This window comes from Emericellopsis atlantica (assembly GCF_019669845.1).
Source record: "Emericellopsis atlantica unplaced genomic scaffold F5Z01scaffold_24, whole genome shotgun sequence".
In the NCBI taxonomy this organism is placed as follows: Eukaryota; Fungi; Ascomycota; class Sordariomycetes; order Hypocreales; family Bionectriaceae; genus Emericellopsis; species Emericellopsis atlantica.
The window spans coordinates 53,045-70,722 of NW_025764726.1; the positions used below are offsets into that span (position 1 = coordinate 53,045).

The 17,678-nt window shown below is 53.7% G+C and overlaps 6 protein-coding genes across 6 annotated transcripts; 4 read left to right on the forward strand and 2 right to left on the reverse strand.

Moving 5' to 3' along the window:
- Positions 1-588: 588 nt before the first annotated feature.
- Positions 589-1,762, forward strand: F5Z01DRAFT_626552 (S-adenosyl-L-methionine-dependent methyltransferase; the record flags this gene model as incomplete). The annotated part of the gene is made up of 3 exons (XM_046261486.1): positions 589-708; positions 763-1,045; positions 1,107-1,762. The coding sequence occupies 3 exons, from the start codon at positions 589-591 to the stop codon at positions 1,760-1,762; spliced, it is 1,059 nt and encodes a 352-aa protein (XP_046115751.1).
- An 868-nt stretch (positions 1,763-2,630) lies between these two features.
- F5Z01DRAFT_662240 (uncharacterized protein) lies at positions 2,631-3,974 on the forward strand. The gene is made up of 2 exons (XM_046263926.1): positions 2,631-3,029; positions 3,095-3,974. Exons 1-2 carry the CDS (start codon positions 2,851-2,853, stop codon positions 3,966-3,968), a joined length of 1,053 nt encoding a protein of 350 aa, XP_046115752.1. The 5' UTR covers positions 2,631-2,850; the 3' UTR covers positions 3,969-3,974.
- Positions 3,975-8,167: 4,193 nt separating this feature from the next.
- On the forward strand, positions 8,168-9,635 carry F5Z01DRAFT_662245 (uncharacterized protein). Its single transcript, XM_046263927.1, has 5 exons — positions 8,168-8,870; positions 8,926-9,098; positions 9,152-9,288; positions 9,339-9,394; positions 9,446-9,635. The coding sequence occupies exons 1-5, from the start codon at positions 8,452-8,454 to the stop codon at positions 9,588-9,590; spliced, it is 930 nt and encodes a 309-aa protein (XP_046115753.1). The 5' UTR covers positions 8,168-8,451; the 3' UTR covers positions 9,591-9,635.
- F5Z01DRAFT_727580 (phosphoribosyltransferase-like protein) lies at positions 9,636-12,074 on the reverse strand. Its single transcript, XM_046266669.1, has 3 exons — positions 11,569-12,074; positions 11,365-11,512; positions 9,636-11,308 (listed from the first exon to the last, which is right to left on the reverse strand). Exons 1-3 carry the CDS (start codon positions 11,677-11,679, stop codon positions 10,077-10,079), a joined length of 1,491 nt encoding a protein of 496 aa, XP_046115754.1. The 5' UTR covers positions 11,680-12,074; the 3' UTR covers positions 9,636-10,076.
- F5Z01DRAFT_252821 (XPG domain containing-domain-containing protein) lies at positions 12,029-14,098 on the forward strand. The gene is made up of 2 exons (XM_046258514.1): positions 12,029-12,417; positions 12,470-14,098. The coding sequence occupies exons 1-2, from the start codon at positions 12,209-12,211 to the stop codon at positions 14,013-14,015; spliced, it is 1,755 nt and encodes a 584-aa protein (XP_046115755.1). The 5' UTR covers positions 12,029-12,208; the 3' UTR covers positions 14,016-14,098.
- On the reverse strand, positions 14,099-17,268 carry F5Z01DRAFT_252822 (uncharacterized protein). The gene has a single exon (XM_046258515.1). It carries the CDS (start codon positions 17,113-17,115, stop codon positions 14,182-14,184), a length of 2,934 nt encoding a protein of 977 aa, XP_046115756.1. The 5' UTR covers positions 17,116-17,268; the 3' UTR covers positions 14,099-14,181.
- Between the last annotated feature and the right edge of the window lie 410 nt (positions 17,269-17,678).

A 17,678-nucleotide genomic window follows, 5' to 3' on the forward strand; every position in this document is an offset into this window, starting at 1 on the left:
ACATATTATTACATGGACAAGACGGCCTGGGGATCGCGATGACTGGGCGGATGATGCCCCTTTGGAGTCTGAACCCCGAACTCTCGCCAGGACAGACGATACGGCCAATGTTGCTCCCCTCCCGACTTAAGAGACTTTTAAATGGTACCAAGAGGACATTGGAATGTGCGAAACCTGCTTGCAGATGTTGTTACCAGACCTGTGCTGATGGTCATGTTGTGTGGGTGAAAAGCGACTTCAGCGTAACCTGGAAACGGACTGTTTATTAGCCGGCCAAATGACTCTGGTCATATTGGAGATCGTCATTGGACTTCGACGCTTCTCTCAACTCAGCAGACCCATTTATCGAATCGTACGACTTCCTGCCCAGGATGCGGAATGGATGGGATCACTCGTCAACGAGTCAACCTCGGCTTAGTCATGCTGCTCCCACCTGCAGTCCTGACCGCATCTCATCTCATCATGTAGAGCGGCAGCAGGGGACAATGTGCAACCTGCGAGCTGCTTCTTACTAACGCCGAGCGACATGGGAGTCATCTTTGGGCACATGGCAGTGTCGCGACGTCGGACTTAGCGGAACCTTGCAAAATGGCACCGACCCATCATCCAGCTACTGACCAAAGCGAGACCGACAGCTCGCAACTAGGCGAACCCTTGCAGCCTCCTCTATCGCCAGTTCAGGCGCCGGCGCCCACTGTCTCTGCTGCTGTGAGCCAAGACGTGTTGTTCGAGCCTGGTCCGGAAGCTCCGACTGATGGGGAGGAAGATGCCGACGATGATGGCTATGCCACCGACGATGCTTCAAACACGTCGACATCACTGACGAGCAGCGTTCGTGACTACCAGTTCGACAACAGTCGAAGGTACCACAAATACGCCGAGGGTCGCTATCAGTTTCCAAATGATGAGCCTGAACAGGAGAGGGAAGATATGAAGCATGCCATGGTCGTACATGCATGCGATGGGAAACTTCACTTTGCGCCGCTTGTCAAGCCAAGGGATATTCTGGACGTGGGCACAGGAACCGGCATTTGGGCTATCGACAGTGCGTGGGGTCACCTTTTCATTCACAACCGCCTTGATGGAGGCTAACAGCGATCTGATAGTGGGCGACGAGTATCCAGAGGCAGAGGTCAAGGGTATTGATCTGAGCCCTATTCAACCCATGTGGTTGCCACCCAACGTTCGCTTCTGGGTAGATGATGCGGAGGCTGAATGGGTCCAGCCGCCCAGTTCTCTCGACCATGTCCACATTCGGCACATGACCAATGCCATCAGGGACTGGCCCACGCTGCTCGCCCGAGCTTTTCAGGCTCTTCGCCCGGGAGGCTGGATCGAGCTGCAAGAGCTCCGCTTCGAGTTGGAAAGCGACGATGGCACTTTGCAAGACGGCAACATGCTCAACGACTTCTTCCGAAACGTCGGTAAAGGCCTCAAGGCATTTGGCGTGGATCTCTGGGATATGAAGCATAACAAACAACGCGTCGTGGATGTTGGCTTCATTAATGTCGAAGAGATACTTCTCAAGATTCCCATGGGGCCTTGGCCAAAGGATCCGCGCATGAAGATGATCGGGCAGTATTGCAGGGCAATAATTGTTGATGCCCTCCACGGCGCCTCCAACAAGTCCTTCACGCATGGTTTGAAGTGGTCCCCTAATGAGATTGAGCTCTATCTGGTGGCAGTCCGCCATGCATGTATGGACAACAGCTCGCACGCTCACATACCATTCCACGCCGTCACCGCGCAGAAACCATGTTGAAAACTACAACAATCGACATCAAGTCGTGGTCCACTGTCGAGGTGCGGTACAATATGTCCTGGCACGAACTATTCAACTTCTTCCCCTGAACCAGTTTCTCATCCCGGGCTGGATGAAGGCTTGGTGGTAGTTGGCTTCGCGCCGCCTCATGAAACCTGGTCCTGGCATGACTACAAGGCAATCACGCTATATACGTTGAACAGAGTAGGGAGCTGGCTCTTCTGCGTCGACCAGATGCTGTCTTCTACTGGTGCGGACCACCGGCCAAAGCTGAATGGCATAACGGCACAAATCATACTCCACATCATCCAGAACCGTGGTGGATTGGAAAACTAGTATCCGGTACCTCTTTTACTACAGCGCGCGCAGCGCGGACGCTGTATGCCGACGCTGGGAAGCACTCGACGCACCGACTCGTGACACTCATGGTGGCCGCTTGTGGCCTGACCAACATTGGCCTGCATGCCAAAACTCCAGCTATTCGCAGATTCAAAAGATGCTCTGGAACGGTAGTGCGAGGCAAATGAAGCTATGCCGACCAGGTGGTTCTCGATCAAGGGAAACTACTTGCAAGGCTTCTCAGGAGTTGGTCTGTCGCGACTCTTCGATCGACATGGAAACGTCGCCAAAGAGATCATTCATGCGGCACACGTCTCGAAGCATGAAACTTACAACACGGTTTCGGCTCTTTAACGTCCGGCCTCGAAATATTTGTACGAAATAAGGCTAGATTATTCACAAGTGATGGAGCCGATCTTGGTCGTGATATTACCAAGGGGCGTCTTCATAGTCTGTCCCGGGTAGTCATTTCAATAGATGAAATACCCACTGCTCACACTGCGTAAATACCTCCTAAGTTAGGTAGTTTAGCATTCAACATATTCGCCTCATCTCAATGTGAGCCAACAATCAAGTCGTGACAAGGCGACGCTGAGTCTTACTTGCATAGCGTGTAGCTTGCCGTGAGCTGTCCATCCAACCACGCAATCAATTCCGGAACCGCGCTGAAGTAGTTGCATGGGGATCGGTATATGCACTCTCAAATGGTACCGGTTCATTGTCGAGCTTGAGCGCAACACAAAGGCAGCATGGCCTTCTCGGGGAGAGACGTAGCCCTCTCTTTCGTGGGCGGGTTTCTCGCCGCTCTCATCGTCTCCCTCGTCGCCGGCGTCGTCATTTTGCAGCGGAGCGATGCCCGTGGACTAGGGCATTGGAAGCTCAACGCCAAAATGCCACTCGCGACGATGTGGATGAATTTGGGCTATTGGTCAGTAATTTGCCATTAAACCACATCCATTTTTCGGTAAGACACAACTTCTGACAAGACAGCAGGACCAGAGACGACGGCAGTCAGGTCACAACCTTTGAAGAAGCTACGTCGAACTTGCTTCGCCAGATCCTCCTTCAAGCTGACCTCATCTCCCCACGCGCCAGCCCACAGAGATCAATTGCAATACTGGACGTTGGATTCGGCTGCGGGGATCAGACGTGGGCTCTCGTTAAATCCATTGATCCGTCGACGAACTACACCGACTTTCGCTACATCGGACTCACCCTGGACGAGGCGCAGACGGAGACCGCCTCGCGATACATCTACTCGTCTGTTGCTTCGTCCAAGGCTCCTTGCCCTGATGCTACCGCATTCAAACTCTTTTGCGCCGACGCGTCCGTGCCTAAGAAATGGGCGGGCCCTGTTCACCGAGAGGTCGAGGCATTGAAAGCGTTTGGTGAAAAGTGGTTTCTGGCACTGGACTGTATTTACTACTTCTCACCGTCCAGGCGTCCCATAATGGATTTTAGTGCGAACCGATTGGGTGCTGGCTTCATGGCGTTCGATTTGTTGATGAACCCCGAGGCGTCCAGGAAAACTGCGCTCATCGCCAGGCTTATAGGGGTAATGATGGGCTGTCCATTCAGGACATTCCTCACGCAAGTGGAGTACGAACGACAGTTGGTTGATTGCGGGTATCCAAAGGAGCAGATAGAGATCAGAGATATCACCGAGCATGTGTTTCCAGGGATTGTGCGATTCTTGGATGCGCAAGATCGTGCGTTGAGTCAGTACGGCATCTCGCTAGGTGGCTACAAGCTCGCCGGTAGGTTGTTCGACTGGTTTGGGCGTTCCGGTGCATTGAAGGCTGTCATTGTTGTTGCCCGTGCCAAGGGCAGCATGGGAGACGTCAGCGCAGCCAGCGTGGAAACATGAAATGTTAAATTATTCATAAAGCTATGATTTTTCTTGGCATGGTCCCCATTGCCTGACACATCGATTGGGATATGGGCCTGAAAATACGGCATCTCAAGACTTTCCACAACATCCCCGTCTATGAGTCGAGGCTGTTAGAAGTCAGGATAGGCTGCTTGATCTAGGTGGAGGCTGGTCAAGACCACACACCTGCATTACGACCGCTGCGATTTATTAAACCGCCCGAGGCACAGAGGTTCTCTGGGCTTTCGGGAAACATCGTCGGCATTGGTCACAACGAACCCTGCCTCGGTCTCTTCAACGTCTGTGTCTTCTTTGACCTTCTGGTGTTCGCCATCGGTCTGAGTCACGGCCGCGGCCTTCTCCGTCATGTCGGCGTCTGTTGCATTAGCTTGCAGTCTTTACGCTTGGGTCTGGTGCACTTACCAGTGACACGCTTGCCGTAACGCATGCTTTGCAATACAGGCTCGTCGTATTCGTCGTCGTCGTCGTCCATGGAGGGCGGCCATCCAGGTGGGTAAAACTTACCGCCGCCCGCACGACCCCCTGGAACAGAACCTTGGTGCATATGCAGTGGATTGTTTCGGCTTTCATCAACATATGGGGGGAAATAGTGTCCCGGGTCCTGCTCCGGCGCGTAGCTCCCTTGAGATTGCGCCTGAGGGTAATGAGCCTCTTGCAGGGGAGGATAATAGTAGTTCTCGGGGGCATAGCATGGCTCTTGAGCATAGCGAACACCCTCATTTCCGTAGACAGGCTCTTTCAATCCTTGTTGAGTCTGAGGGCAATTCTGTTGTTGAGTCTGCGGCATGTGCTGACGCTGGGGTTGCTGCTGGGGTCTCTGCTGCTGGGGCCTCTGCTGCTGGGGCCTCTGCTGCTGTGGTTGTTGAAGTCCCTGCTGACAGGGCTGCTGAGGTGGCTGCTGAGGTGGCTGCTGAGGTGGCTGCTGGGGTTGAGCCTGCTCCTGGGGTTGAACTTGGGGCGGCTGCTTCGGTTGCTGAGGCTGAGGCTGCGACGACTGCGCAGGTTTCTGCGGAGGTTGTTGTTTGAGTTGCGGCTGAGAGTTGTACAGAGGTCGACGCTGAGGCTCACGCAGAGGCCGGGGCTGAGGTGGCTGCTGATTTTGACGCTGAGGCTGTTGACGCAAGGGTCGAGGCAGAGGTGTCCAAGACGGCCGCTGAAATTGGCGCGGAGGCTGGACTAGTTGCTCAGATTCCGCTACTTGGCCGGGATCATCCCCCTCGACTATTGCGTCTGCTCCTTCAGGGCGGTCCTTGTGTGCATGAAGATCGTCTTCTTTACCATACGTCTCGGCAACGTAGTCTGGATGCGGGTTCGGGAAAGGGTAAGGGTACTTGGCCGCCTTGGACCCCTTCCAGACAAGATGTCGAGCCTCGTGAGACGTCTGCCTGCGCTCATCCTCGGACGAAACACGTCGGCGATACTGACCGCCTGCCCGCGTGGGAGTCGCTATTGGCCTCGGCTGCTGCTGCAATTGCTGCTTCGACTGCTGCTGTTGCTGCTGTTTCTGCAGTTCTTTGTCGGCCTGTGCTTTCTGTTGGGCCTCAGCGATCTTAGCGGCCTTCTGCTCCTCGGCGATGGCCTTCATTCTCTCAAGCTGCTCAGCACCAGAAAGCATGGCAGCCCTCTGGGTTGGCTCCGGCTGCTGGTTCTGCTCCTGGACTCCGTTTTGTTTCTGTTTCGCCGCCTCCGCCGCCTTGTGCTCCTCGGCAGCTGCTTTCATCTTGGCAAGCTTCTCATCACTGACAAGCCCCTCACCGTTGGCGTGAGCCCTGAACGCATCAAAAGGGCTCTGTAATCCGGGGATATCAAAGTTCGGTACCCCAAAGGAAGGCCGAAGCTTTTCGATAATCTCTTTCTTGGAGGGCGAATGCTGAGGAGGAGACTGAGAGAGTGGCTCTGAGGGCTGCTTCTGGGAGACAGAAGGGACTTGAGGCCGCTCATGCGAGTGTTCCTGCTTCGCATCCGTGGGGACCTCGCTCACATGGGTGGGTTTCGAGCCTGCGCCATCCTCGGGCAAAAGCTCGGCGTCGTTGGTCCAAGGCACAGGAGCACCGTCCGCCGGAGTGTCTTCAACAAAGTCCTCCACCTCTTCGTCGTATGGGTCCGCGTGTTCTCCAGCTCCATCCGTCTCACCAGACCCTGCATCATCATAGCCCTCATCGACGTACGGCCCTTCACTTGCGTCGCCTTCTTTTTCGATAGCGGGCTGTGCGAGTTCTTGAGCCTGCGCCTCTTGATCATATTCTGGTGACTGGTCGAAAATTGGGTGATCCAAGTCTGCTTTGGCCTCGGATTCGTTCTCCCCCTCTTCCAACTGATCTTCTGGCTCAGGCTTCACAGGTCCGTTAAGCCTGATATCCTCACGATATGCTCGTGAGAAATCTCCGGGGGTCATTGGAAATTTATACGGAGAAGGTGCCACGCGGCGCTTTTGAAGCTTCTGGCCCATATAGTTTCCCTTGGGAGAATGCGGTTTCTGGACAGGGGCTTTGCCGTGAACCTTGGGACTGTGGGGATTTCCAGGCCTGGGCTGCCCTTGCGGATGCTTGCTTCGGTAAGGCTGGTTTTGAGGTGCGCGATGATGAGATTGAGCTTGGGGCTGGCCTTTATAGGGCTTGTTCTGTTGCATTTGCTGGCCAGCTCCCTGAGGCTGCGGACGATGCCGAGGGTTCTTGGACAGGTAGTCTTTGTACTCATTCGCAGGCACCATAATAGGCTGCCCTTTCGCCTGGTCCTTAGGAATGAAGACGACGAAATCATCGCCGTCTTGTTCATCAGGGTGTACTGGGGCCTGAGCGGGAGTCGGATTGTGATATTGGGGTCCTCCCTGCGGAGCAGGTCCATGCTTGTGCGAGTCCTCCTTCTTGAGGATCTGGTACTCAACCTCGTCCCAGTAGTACTCAGGATTCTCTCGAAAGAAGAACTCCCAAGCAGCGCGGCGTCGAGCGTCTTCTTCGTCCGGATCGAGATGCTCGCGACACTCCAGTTTGGTGCATGGATTGTCATCCACCTTGTGTTCGTTGCCAATAGCGCTTCTATCTTCAAGTTCTGATGCGTGGCCTTCCAACTTGGCGATCCTCGGTTCGAGGGCTATATCCGTCGATGCGCCATTGGCAGTTGATGAGGCCAGGGGTGCAGCGATAGAGGCCACCTGAGAGACCGCAGGCCTCGTCCTGGTCAAAAATTGGCCGTTTACCAGGTCAACTTGTGCTGCACAGATAATGGCCAAAAGCCGCGTGTGACGACGAGCCATGTTGATATTCGGTGCTGTGTCGATGTACACGGAGATCGACACAGTCTAAGGTAGGGTTGTATAGGGCGGGTAGAAGAACAATGGTGAAGAGGTCAAGCCCACGGTTGATGAGCAGGTGATAAGTCGTCCCATTCAACACTTTCGCAAGAGCTGGCGGTCTTACCTTGAGCACTCGCGCCCAAGGCACTGTCGCACTGCGCCTTAGTTCAGTGGCAATTTTGTGATCCGCTGGCCCTTCCAGAAGGTTGCGATGGCTCGAAGCATGTCGGCTGGCAGTATTCCACGGGCCCTAGAGCCCTAGGCTTCAACCATTGATGATGAATTGCCAATGGAGCATCAAATCCGCCCCAATTAGATCCATGGTCTGCTTGAACAGGCTCTGAGCCTGATCCGTATCGTACGCTGGAAATTGGCTATCAGGGTGCTGCTAGCAAATGGCATCTGTCCGGTTCAAATCTTCGCCTCAACATCTCAAATGACTTTTACACCCTTTGCTCCGCGCTGCATGGGCATTCATGGGCGAAGGATACATACATTTTTTATGAACCACGTGTCTGGTTTGATGCCCCACGAGTTTGGAGCTTCGAAGTATCTTGGTCCTTGCCCCGTGGTTCAGACCGTCGTGTCTCCTATCGACCAAGGCACACATGGACGAAAAGTCTTCGACTCAAGCATGCACCAAATCCTTCAGGCGTGTAATACATTAGCAAAATGGCCGTCGAGTAGTGGAGTAGACCAAAGTGACATGTAGAACCGCTTTCACGGCCACTGCCACTATCAGTTGGACGCGTTGATGTGAGGCGCTTGATGAACGAGGACAACATCCGCTCGTTTTTAGCGTCGGGGAAGACTTACCCCGATCACATCCCGCCTTTTACCTAGGGTAGGTAGGACACAAACACTATACACATGTACGCGCAGTCTTCGCATCTGTTGTTTGGCATTGGTCTATAGAGCTTCCTAGAGGCGTTGGACAAGACAACAGGCTCATTATACCGTTATAGTTCTTATTGTTAACAGCATCTAATTATCGGTGCCTTTGGCCACTGGCTCTTTCGCGACTCCAATCCCTCATTGCGGGACCCCCTCCATCCGTCGTTCTCCTCATGACTACCCCACAGTGATGCACTCCCCTCGTCCGAATGATAATGAACCGGCACGATAGCTGGACTCCTTCTCCTTAGGTACTGATCGCCATTCATCCCCATGCGCGCCTTTCTCAAGTCATTGCCTGCTTTTCTTCACAGCACCTCATCTCCTATTCTTCATTCCCTGAGAACCCTTAGAGCCACCGCAAGCACCGTGACAACGCGAACAATGGCCACCGCGGCAGCAGGTAAGCGTCTTGCCGGCAAGACCATTGTCATCACCGGCGCGTCCTCCGGCATCGGCCGCTCGACGGCCCTCGAGTTTGCGCGCACGTCGCCCCAGGACCTGCGGCTCATCCTCACCGCGCGTCGGGACGAGGTCCTGCGCGAGCTCGCCGACGAGATCAAGAAGGAAGTCGGCGAGGGCGTCAAGGTCCTGCCCGTCAAGCTGGATGTCAGCGACCCCGAGGCCGTGCGTGGTTTTGTGGGAAACCTGCCTGAGGGGTGGAGGGACATCAACGTCCTTGTCAACAATGCGTCAGTGGGAAGAAAACCAAGCGTGATAGTTGAGTCAATGCTGATTGTAGAAAAGTGGTCTCGTCAAGGGGGTTGACAAGGCCCCCAGCATCAAAGAGGAGGATATGAAGATCATGTTCGACACCAACGTGACCGGTCTCATCAACATGACCCAGGCCATCTTGCCCATCTTCCTGAAGCGTCCTGAGGGTGGCCAGGGCGATGTCATCAACATCGGCTCCATCGCTGGTAAGGCTGAATGAGACCTTGTCAGAATGCTAGGAATGCTGATTCACGTCAAGGCCGCGAGCCTTATGTGGGCGGGGGCATCTATTGCGCCACCAAGGCTGCTGTGCGCAGCTTCACAGAGTCCCTCCGCAAGGAACTCATCGCAACCCGCATCAGGGTCATCGGCGTGGACCCTGGACAGGTCGAGACCGTAAGCATGCCTTCAAACACTGCCATAGATTTCGCTGCTGACCTTGATAGAACTTCTCAGTCGTTCGCTTCTACGGAGACAAGTCCAAGGCCGATGCTGTCTACGCGTAAGTTGTGCGGAGACGATCGTCATGTGCCCTCTGCTAATGACTTCACAGCGGCTGCGAGCCATTGACCCCAGATGACATTGCCGAGATCATTGTCTTCGCTGCGTCGAGGCGGGAGAACGTGGTCCTCGCTGACTCACTGGTTTTCCCTAACCACCAGGCGGCGGCAACGATCATGCACCGCAAGACAACATAGAAGGAAGATAATATCGCAATTAGAAAATATGTATATTGTGCACACGCGATGCTGATCGTGGTATTACGCATTGAAATGTTCGAAATTTTCTCTTGCCCCCAATCCACGCCAAAAGGTATGGATCACAAGAATCCGAATCAGGGGCCTTCTTCAAACGAATAATATGATCTGCCAACGTTCCGTTCAGGATCCATTCTGAGATGAATCGGACCCTGGCTGCCACGAGGACAGCACCGCTGGATGGGCATAAAGCCCTGGACATGTCACGTGTGCGAATGCAAGTCGATGAGATCTCCTTACGAGACCGTGAGTGCAATAGTCGTAATATTCGTCAACTGCCTGCCGCCGTTAACACATTTCCCATAAATCGATATGACCACCGTGCCCGGTGGTGCACGTCCCAGACGCCTCGCTAAACAAATCAAGACCATAGCAGACACCATTTCAGGTGAGAAAAAAATCAGTTGTCCGTGGCAGTTCGACATTTCAGTCACCGTAGTGCTGGAACAACGGCGACAAGCTCTCACCGAAGTGATTGCGCCGGATAGCCTCAGCCAGCATGAACGACAGGTCGAGGATGACAAGCTTGGTGATGCCTCGAGAGCGTTCTTCGCTGAGCGGGAAGCTGTTGGTGACAACGATCTTGTCAATGCACTGGCAAGCTTGCAGCTGCTCCAAGCAGTCGCCGCCAAAGACCCCGTGAGTGGCGATGCAGTACACCTTTTGGGCGCCGCCTCGCTTCACCACGGTCTCGGCGGCGGCAATCCACGTAGCTGGCTTGTCGATCATGTCATCGACAATAAAGACCGTGCGGTTTTTCACGTCGCCGACCAGAGTGATCATATGCTCGACTTCTGGGTCCTCGAACGCATTGTCCTCGTCGTCTGAGCTCACGGTAGCATCGCCTGAGCCACCAAGGGACTGGCGGTCCGGTACGAACATCGAGGAGTGATGAGACATGGTCATCGGGTCCTCTTCGTGCACACTGTTGCCAGCTGTTGACCGACTCGGCGAAGAGGCATCATCTTCCACAATATGGCCGTGCACTAAGCGCCCGTGGGTCACTTCTCTGGCGCGACCATCGTCGAACTCGAGATCACCGTTGACGGACGGGTCAGGTGAGCGACCTGGGGGTGTGATGGTGCTTTGCGACGCCCGCCCGCCATTGGGCCGGATGGCCAGATTACCACCTGTCGGTGACCCTGTGTCATCCGCAATTGTGCCGCGGGATCCACGGACTGGAGTCCGCTCGCGCTCGGCGGCTGTGGATGGCGGTTCAGCGGGATCGGTAAAGTTACTGCCCTGCGCTGTCGTCTCCACCGCCTGGTGCTGCGAGCCCCCGAGATGGTGCATCATCATGCTGCCAACCATGTTCGAGCCTCCGCGTTTCCGGTCAGTGGTCACCATACCGAAGTTTAGCTTAAGAGCATCGGCAAGGGAGGTGACTCGTTTGGTTCCGCCAGGGTTCTTGGATACCACAACAGCTTCACGCCAGTGAGGTACATTCCTGCGGATCCATTTCGCGATGATGGGCTCGGCATGAAGGTTATCGACAGGACATCTGAAAAATCCTTGCATCTGAGACGCGTGTAGGTCGACCGTGATGACGTGCTTCACGCCTGCGACCCCAAGAAGATTGGCAAGCATGCGCGCTGTGATGGCACCGCGGTGAGCCTTTTTCTTGGATTGTCGGCTGTATGGGAAATAAGGTAGGACAGCTGGCGACTGTCAGTGTCATAGCTCCGGAACCATTGCTTGGCTAGGGGGGACTAACCGGTGACCTTATTCGCCGAGCCACCCTTGGCTGCACTGATCATGATGAGGAGCTCCATGATGGAGTCGTTGATACGGGGGCTCCCCGATTGTACAACAAAGACATCTTTCTCGCGGACGCTGGTCAAAAGCCTGACGCTAGTCTCGCCCTTTGAGCCAGTTAGCCGGCAAAGTCGGACAGAGCCAAGAGCCGCAGAAAGCTCACATTGGAGAATTGGGTCAATTCGGCGTCGGCAGGCTGCATGCCCAGATTCCCACAGATCTGTTCCGTGAGAGCTGGGCACGAGTTGCCAGCGAAGATGAGGGTGTTGCGCATCGCTGACCGGGAGTCTTTGACGACTCGGGAAAAAAGAAAGAGGCAACAATCAAACACCAGCCTTGACTCACACGCGCAAGGTCGCGTCGCGGTTGCGGCAGGAGGGTACCCTGTTGTTGTGATCAATGCAAAGGCGGAATGGGTGAAGAAGAAAAGAGGTTGGAGAAGGCGGACGAGATTTGAAGAAGCTTTTTTTCTACAGCTGGGGTCCGTCAGGGTGACTGATTGCTTTCAGGTGGGGGTATCGGAGCAAACTGGCACTGTACTACAGTGCATGTCGCGGGGATCTCACAATCTTCACACTGTGATACACACAGTACATTCCGAATTGGTGGGGGCCTACAGCAAAATGTGGCCTGTTACGGATGGAGACCACGACACAGCATCCTTTGCAGCTCTGTTTCCCAGCATTCGCCAGTAACAACCTATCGTTTTCTGTCTCACGGCGGCAGTTGGTACATCGAGTCTGATTGAGGCTTGAGCTGCCAATGGCCCCGTTGATCAAGCAGGGATACTCCAAAAGTCCACCATGGGTATTCCACGTCTCATAGCTACCCTTGAGCCCTATTCCAACCAACACAAGCTACAAAATGAGGAAGTGGTCATTGACGGCCCGGCTCTGGCATACCATGTCTCTTGGATATGTAGGCAGAGCGGACACTCGTACCCTAGCTCTGCTCTCCTGCAGCAAGTAGTGCTCCAATGGCTGGATGCGCTCGCTGATCAAGGCATCAAAATGTGATGCCACCATCGTCACCAACCACATGCAATACCAAACTAACCTTTGTAGTGAAGCTATATACTTCGACGGCTTTTTGCCGCCTGCGAAGCGTCCTACCCGGATGGAGAGAATGATCAAATCCGCAGGACAGCTAAATCAACTCTACGCCGTGTCGTCCAACATTTACGCCCAAATTTGCAGTCAAGGGAAGAATGTTATATTGCGCGAAGATATGTTCCAAGCAAAAGCACCCTTGACGGAGAAAGTGCCAGCACCAACATTCCTTGTACCGGCAGTTCTTGATGTCCTCAGAGACTCGTCGGCCTACGCTGCCATGGTACATGTTGTTCCTGGCGAGGCAGACGCTGTTTGTGCCAAACACCTGGCTGACCACGGCGGCACGGTCTTGACTTCAGATTCTGATCTGTTAATACATGACCTTGGAAGTGGAAAGGTAGCCTTTCTTCGAGATATGCATACTCAAGGAGATGAGTCGGACCTGCTCTGCAACCAGTATGAGCCCAAGGAGATCCGACAACGACTAGGCTTGGAGAAGTCAAACTTGGTTCGTTTTGGGTATGAGCTGAGCCTCGCACCTCACTCTACCGTTTCACAACTCGTTCGGAAATGCGAGACTCAGGATGTTGACTCGGTGCACGAGTTTGAGCACTTCTGCGAGGAATACATCCACGCAGAAGCATCCAAAGTGCCCCTAACACCGGACCAACAGGGAACCCTGCCCATCAAGAATCTGGATCCGAGACTCTCGGAGCTGGCCGTGCAGCTTGGAAACGGCCCCAGAGAACCTGAGGTGTTTCTCCCCATCTCATTAGACAACCCGATGCGCGAGAGCGCATGGGTGCCTTGTTCTTGGTTGCGACAGGTGGCATATACGCTTCTCGCACACCTGATCGGTTCAAAATGTACCGCGGTTTCGGAATATAGACGGGTACAACGTCAACAGCAGCAAGGCAAGCTACTGGACATAATGTCCCCTGACGAGCTCCAAAAGGCCATCACACACCTGGAGAATGCAGGTATTTGGCCGAGCCCGCAAGTCAAGGGCTTCTCGAAACCTGCTCGATACCTCAGCTTGTTGACGATGGATCCATATGATCCGGATGACACCAGAGTTCCGCACGCGCGCCGCATTCTCGAGCAGGCGGCGCTCCGCACATTGCCGCAAGAGGGCCAGGAGCAGTGGAATGTTGTTCACCTCACAGCGCAAGTGCAAGCCTACGCTTACTCAATAAGAATGGTGAAACAGGTCCTTTCTATGTGTGATGCTGCTTGCTGGGATTCAATTATATCAAGCTCAGGCCCGACCAAACATCAAGCAGTTGCTGATGCCATTGGTTCGATAGCAATCTCGACGTCTTTGGAAGACGTCCCAGATCTAAGGGCCATCAGGCATTATATCAACAGCCTGCATGAGCCTGACAAGAAAGCTGAGGTCCAGTCAATGCTCAATTTGACACCAGAACAATTTTCGGCCTTGGGCAACACCAGAAAGAAGAAGAGGAAGACGAGCAAGGAGGCGAGAGACGGCAAACCCAAGAAGATGTCAAGGCCGAGCCTTTCTAGCAATAGTTTTAGTATTTTACAGGACGAGTGACTAGAGTATATGAAAAAAACCAAAGTTCGCAACAGAGATTCATATTAGTTCTCTCTAACATGCACTTTGCTCCACCGAATGAACAAAGGCAGGAGCCGCTCTAGTTCCCTTCAAAGGTAGCCATATTGAAGCTGGAACAACTTTTCTCACTCCGATCACTGTCTGACTACTCGAACAAATCTGTCCCATGGATCTCTTTCATGAGATTTGTTAGTGAGTGCTCAGGCTCTTTAGACGGCCTTGCATCCTCCAACAGCTCGTCCAGTTGGCCTGGCCCCTCCCCGGCTTCTTGCAGTAATTTCCATGCTCTCCGGAACTCGTCTCGAATAGCTACAATACCAGTGTGCGTGACGGTGCGGGCCACATTGTGATCCAGCTCGAACGGATCCTCAATAGCCAAAAGGTAACGCAACCGAACCTCCTTCACCTCGTCACCTTTGGGAAGACTCTCCAACGCCTCCGACTTATCAAGGAAGAACTTGCCGTCCTTTCCTTGGTATGCATGCTTGGCATGGACCCAGTCCTTTGACTGCTTTGATAACAAACCACCGGGAGTTCGTAAGCTAATGACACCCTGGGCCCAGTCAAAACCTCTGCTATGCATGTGTCGGATCTGACCACTGCGAGCATAGTACTCAAAGAACCCCCTGATCAAATGTCCGACGGAGGATGTGTTTCTGTTGAGTTGACTGGCGGCAGCGAGATGCTGTATCTCAGCCTCGTTTCTCCAGAAGCGGATGTTAGCACCCTTCACCTCGACTGTGTTCTCGTATTCCAGCGGCGACAGGTGTGGTGGCACAGGAGGCGCAAGCTGCTGTAGATTGGGACAAACAAACGGCTGCGCCACGTTGACAAGATAGTGGAGGACCATCAAGACGTAGCCGTAGCTGCTTAAAGTTCCCAGATAGGCCGAATTGATGTTCCGCATCTTGGCCCAGTGTTTAACGAAGAGAATCATTGGTCGCACGCGCGGGTCCGTATGAGCGTAGCACCTGAGCAGAATAGTGTTTTGGAATCCAAGATGTGCCGAGAAGTTGATGTCGCATTGGACACCTGCGTCCTTCTCAGGGAAGTTCAGCAAGTCCTTGACCACGCCCTTTTGCATGTCGAGGGTGGCGTGGGGATCTGGCAAGGCTTGAATTCTTTCAATGAGAGAGCGGTACTCGTCTGTGACTGGGATGCCCTCCGCCGTAGCGCCTGAGCCGTGGTTTACTTGTCCCAGGGGCGACCGCAAAAGGCGGATATAGGCGTTGATATCATCGGCTACCTCTTCCCTGAATATGTTGTCTTGCCGGAGGGCCTCCTCGTACTCGCCTGCTAATTGCAAAGCCTTGTGTTTGGTCGCCACTGCTGACAGCGTAGCCTGGTCCCCGAGAGATGACACGTATTCAAGCATGTCCCTTCTCATCGTTTCGTCTGATATGCCCTGGATGTATTTTTTAGCGAGCAGACTTTGGGGGATTGCGACACCCTTGTCCTCGAATTGTTTCCGAATCTCCTCAGCGCGATAGTGATACTTTGATGGCGTTTGGAATGAAGGTTGATGCAAAGCCTCCAACTGAATCGAAGGAAGGGCACGTATGTCGCGGAGAGCGCTCTCAACTTCCCTCCCAAAAGCATCGGGATGGATATCCGTAACCGGCAATTCCATCAGCTTTCGCCACCTGCTCATGACACTTTGCTCATCGCTGGTGTTGCCAAGGCCTCTGAGCAAATCCTCGCCTTCCACTTGCTTGATTGTCGTCTCTACAAAGTGGCAGGCTATGCTGCCGTCTGTGGCAAATTGAAGCGAGGGGTATGCCTGAAGGCTTTCACTTAGTGATTTGTCGCCCAAACCCTGGATGAAGGCACGAGATATCTGTTCTGATGCTTGCCATTCTTCCGACTTGTAGGTCGGTTCGTTCTTGTGGCGACCGAAGCCTCGACGTAAGCCAATCCAGCCCATTATCGCCAGCGCGCGCTCACTGTACTGCCGAAGGAAGGATTCATTTTGACCGAGGTACACTTCTTTCTCACCCCCCGTTTGAATCAGGGGTACCGTAAAATAGATGGCCCCAGGTTTTGGTCTTTTGGCATCGTCATTAGCTGGAGGTTCTGCTTCGATTGCCCCATCCTTGGCTTCTCCGACGTCCTTTCCAGCTTCTGCAGCCCTTGAGCCGGCGTTTGCTTTGGAATTGTGCAGCTGTGATGGATCCAGTCCCTGCTCCCACTGGGCGCGAAAGTGTACCAGGTTCTGGTAGAAGCCAGCTGGTGGCCGCTCGCACACTTTGATGATGGGCACTCTTGTCCGGGGCAGTAAGCGGGCTCCGAACCCAGCATCGAGAAGTGCCTTTTCCACAATTCTGGGAATAGGCGAGCCATGAGCGTCGGGTTGTACAGGTGACAAAGGGGAGAAAATGGCAAGGTCCATATCGGCATCCTTCGTGGCGAACCCTGAAGAGAGGCTGCCATAACACTTGAGCTCAACGCTCTGAGAAGGAAAATCGTATCTCTGAGCTTGTTCTTGCTCGTGATTAGTGATGGTTTTTCGGACGATTCCTTCAATAAAGACGCGAAAATTTTCCTTCTCAGCAATCTCGGAGCGTTCGATTTGCGAATTCGTGACTACTTCGTAGCAAAGCTTATTCAAGTGTGCTGCTTGGTTCTCTATTGCTGCTGGCGACATTGGAGACTCATGCAGTGCTTGGGACCCTTGATGAGGCTCTCTACCAGACATTGATTGATGCAAATTACCTCTGCCACGTTGGGGGCGGGAGGCGCGAGATCCAGACTGGTGCCATTGTGATTGATTTCGGTGTTGGGGGTGGTGTTGGTGAGGTGAGTTCGTGCAAGCTTGGCCCTGAGGCTGTTGATGGTAATTGTTGTGGTGAGGCTGTGCCCGCGAGTGATGCAGAGGCTGGGGCGGCGTTCGAGTATCGACGGGAATCGCGAATTGGGAGTTCATTTGGCGCCGCTCAGCTTGATTCGGGCGCTTTCTCCCAACCTTGCTATGTTGGGCGCCAGCATGGGTGTCAGCATCTGAGGAGTTTTGCGCCTCATTGTTGATGATGAGACCGCGCAAGCGATCCTCAAGGCCAGGCTCTTTCACAGGCGTGGCCATCGCCGGGATAGATCTTGGTTGGATGTGAAGATTATCCGAGAAAACAGGTGTACAGGAGGTGTTGAGCTCAAGACTTGGATATCGCAGTTGAGGCAAAGGCGATAGCTATGGTGAGCCTACACCTCTCGAGTCAGTCTTGCCAGGTCTAGCGGAGACACCGAGCACTGAGGCAAGTATATGCCGTTGAAACGATTCCTTTCATTCGGCAAATTTAGGTCTTAATGATTGCTGAGTGAAGAGCATGCTCGTTGACTTGAGTGGATGTGAGTAAGTAAAGTACGTTAGGGTAGCTGGAGCAATTTCAAGCTATGAGAGTGTGATTGCTCGTGTTTGGCACACAGTGTGTACAGCATCATGAAGACTGTAAGACAAAGTGCGCTGGGTTACATCGAACTTCCCCCAAGGTGTAAAGAAGATATTTCTTTTGGAAAAGACTGCGATGAAGATATAGTATTCCTCATATTTTGATCCTCATCGTGAATTTCATTATACCTGCTGGTCGAGACGGGGTTTTTCAGGCTCCTCCCGCCTCAACGAACAGAGGTCCAGGTACCTACAGTAGC

What these genes read in the sequence shown, in the direction of transcription:
- F5Z01DRAFT_252822 (XM_046258515.1), bottom strand. Translation starts at nt 17,115, where the DNA reads ATGGCCACGCCTGTGAAAGAGCCTGGCCTTGAGGATCGCTTGCGCGGT.
- F5Z01DRAFT_727580 (XM_046266669.1), bottom strand. Translation starts at nt 11,679, where the DNA reads ATGCGCAACACCCTCATCTTCGCTGGCAACTCGTGCCCAGCTCTCACG. An exon ending in AATTGACCCAATTCTCCAAT is followed by an intron (nt 11,513 to 11,568) that starts GTGAGCTTTCTG and finishes ACTGGCTCAAAG; the next exon opens with GGCGAGACTAGCGTCAGGCT. An exon ending in CTCGGCGAATAAGGTCACCG is followed by an intron (nt 11,309 to 11,364) that starts GTTAGTCCCCCC and finishes GACAGTCGCCAG; the next exon opens with CTGTCCTACCTTATTTCCCA.
- F5Z01DRAFT_662245 (XM_046263927.1), top strand. Translation starts at nt 8,452, where the DNA reads ATGCGCGCCTTTCTCAAGTCATTGCCTGCTTTTCTTCACAGCACCTCA. An exon ending in CAACATCGGCTCCATCGCTG is followed by an intron (nt 9,099 to 9,151) that starts GTAAGGCTGAAT and finishes ATTCACGTCAAG; the next exon opens with GCCGCGAGCCTTATGTGGGC. An exon ending in ACCCTGGACAGGTCGAGACC is followed by an intron (nt 9,289 to 9,338) that starts GTAAGCATGCCT and finishes TGACCTTGATAG; the next exon opens with AACTTCTCAGTCGTTCGCTT.
- F5Z01DRAFT_662240 (XM_046263926.1), top strand. Translation starts at nt 2,851, where the DNA reads ATGGCCTTCTCGGGGAGAGACGTAGCCCTCTCTTTCGTGGGCGGGTTT. An exon ending in TGGATGAATTTGGGCTATTG is followed by an intron (nt 3,030 to 3,094) that starts GTCAGTAATTTG and finishes ACAAGACAGCAG; the next exon opens with GACCAGAGACGACGGCAGTC.
- F5Z01DRAFT_252821 (XM_046258514.1), top strand. Translation starts at nt 12,209, where the DNA reads ATGGGTATTCCACGTCTCATAGCTACCCTTGAGCCCTATTCCAACCAA. An exon ending in GCTGATCAAGGCATCAAAAT is followed by an intron (nt 12,418 to 12,469) that starts GTGATGCCACCA and finishes TAACCTTTGTAG; the next exon opens with TGAAGCTATATACTTCGACG.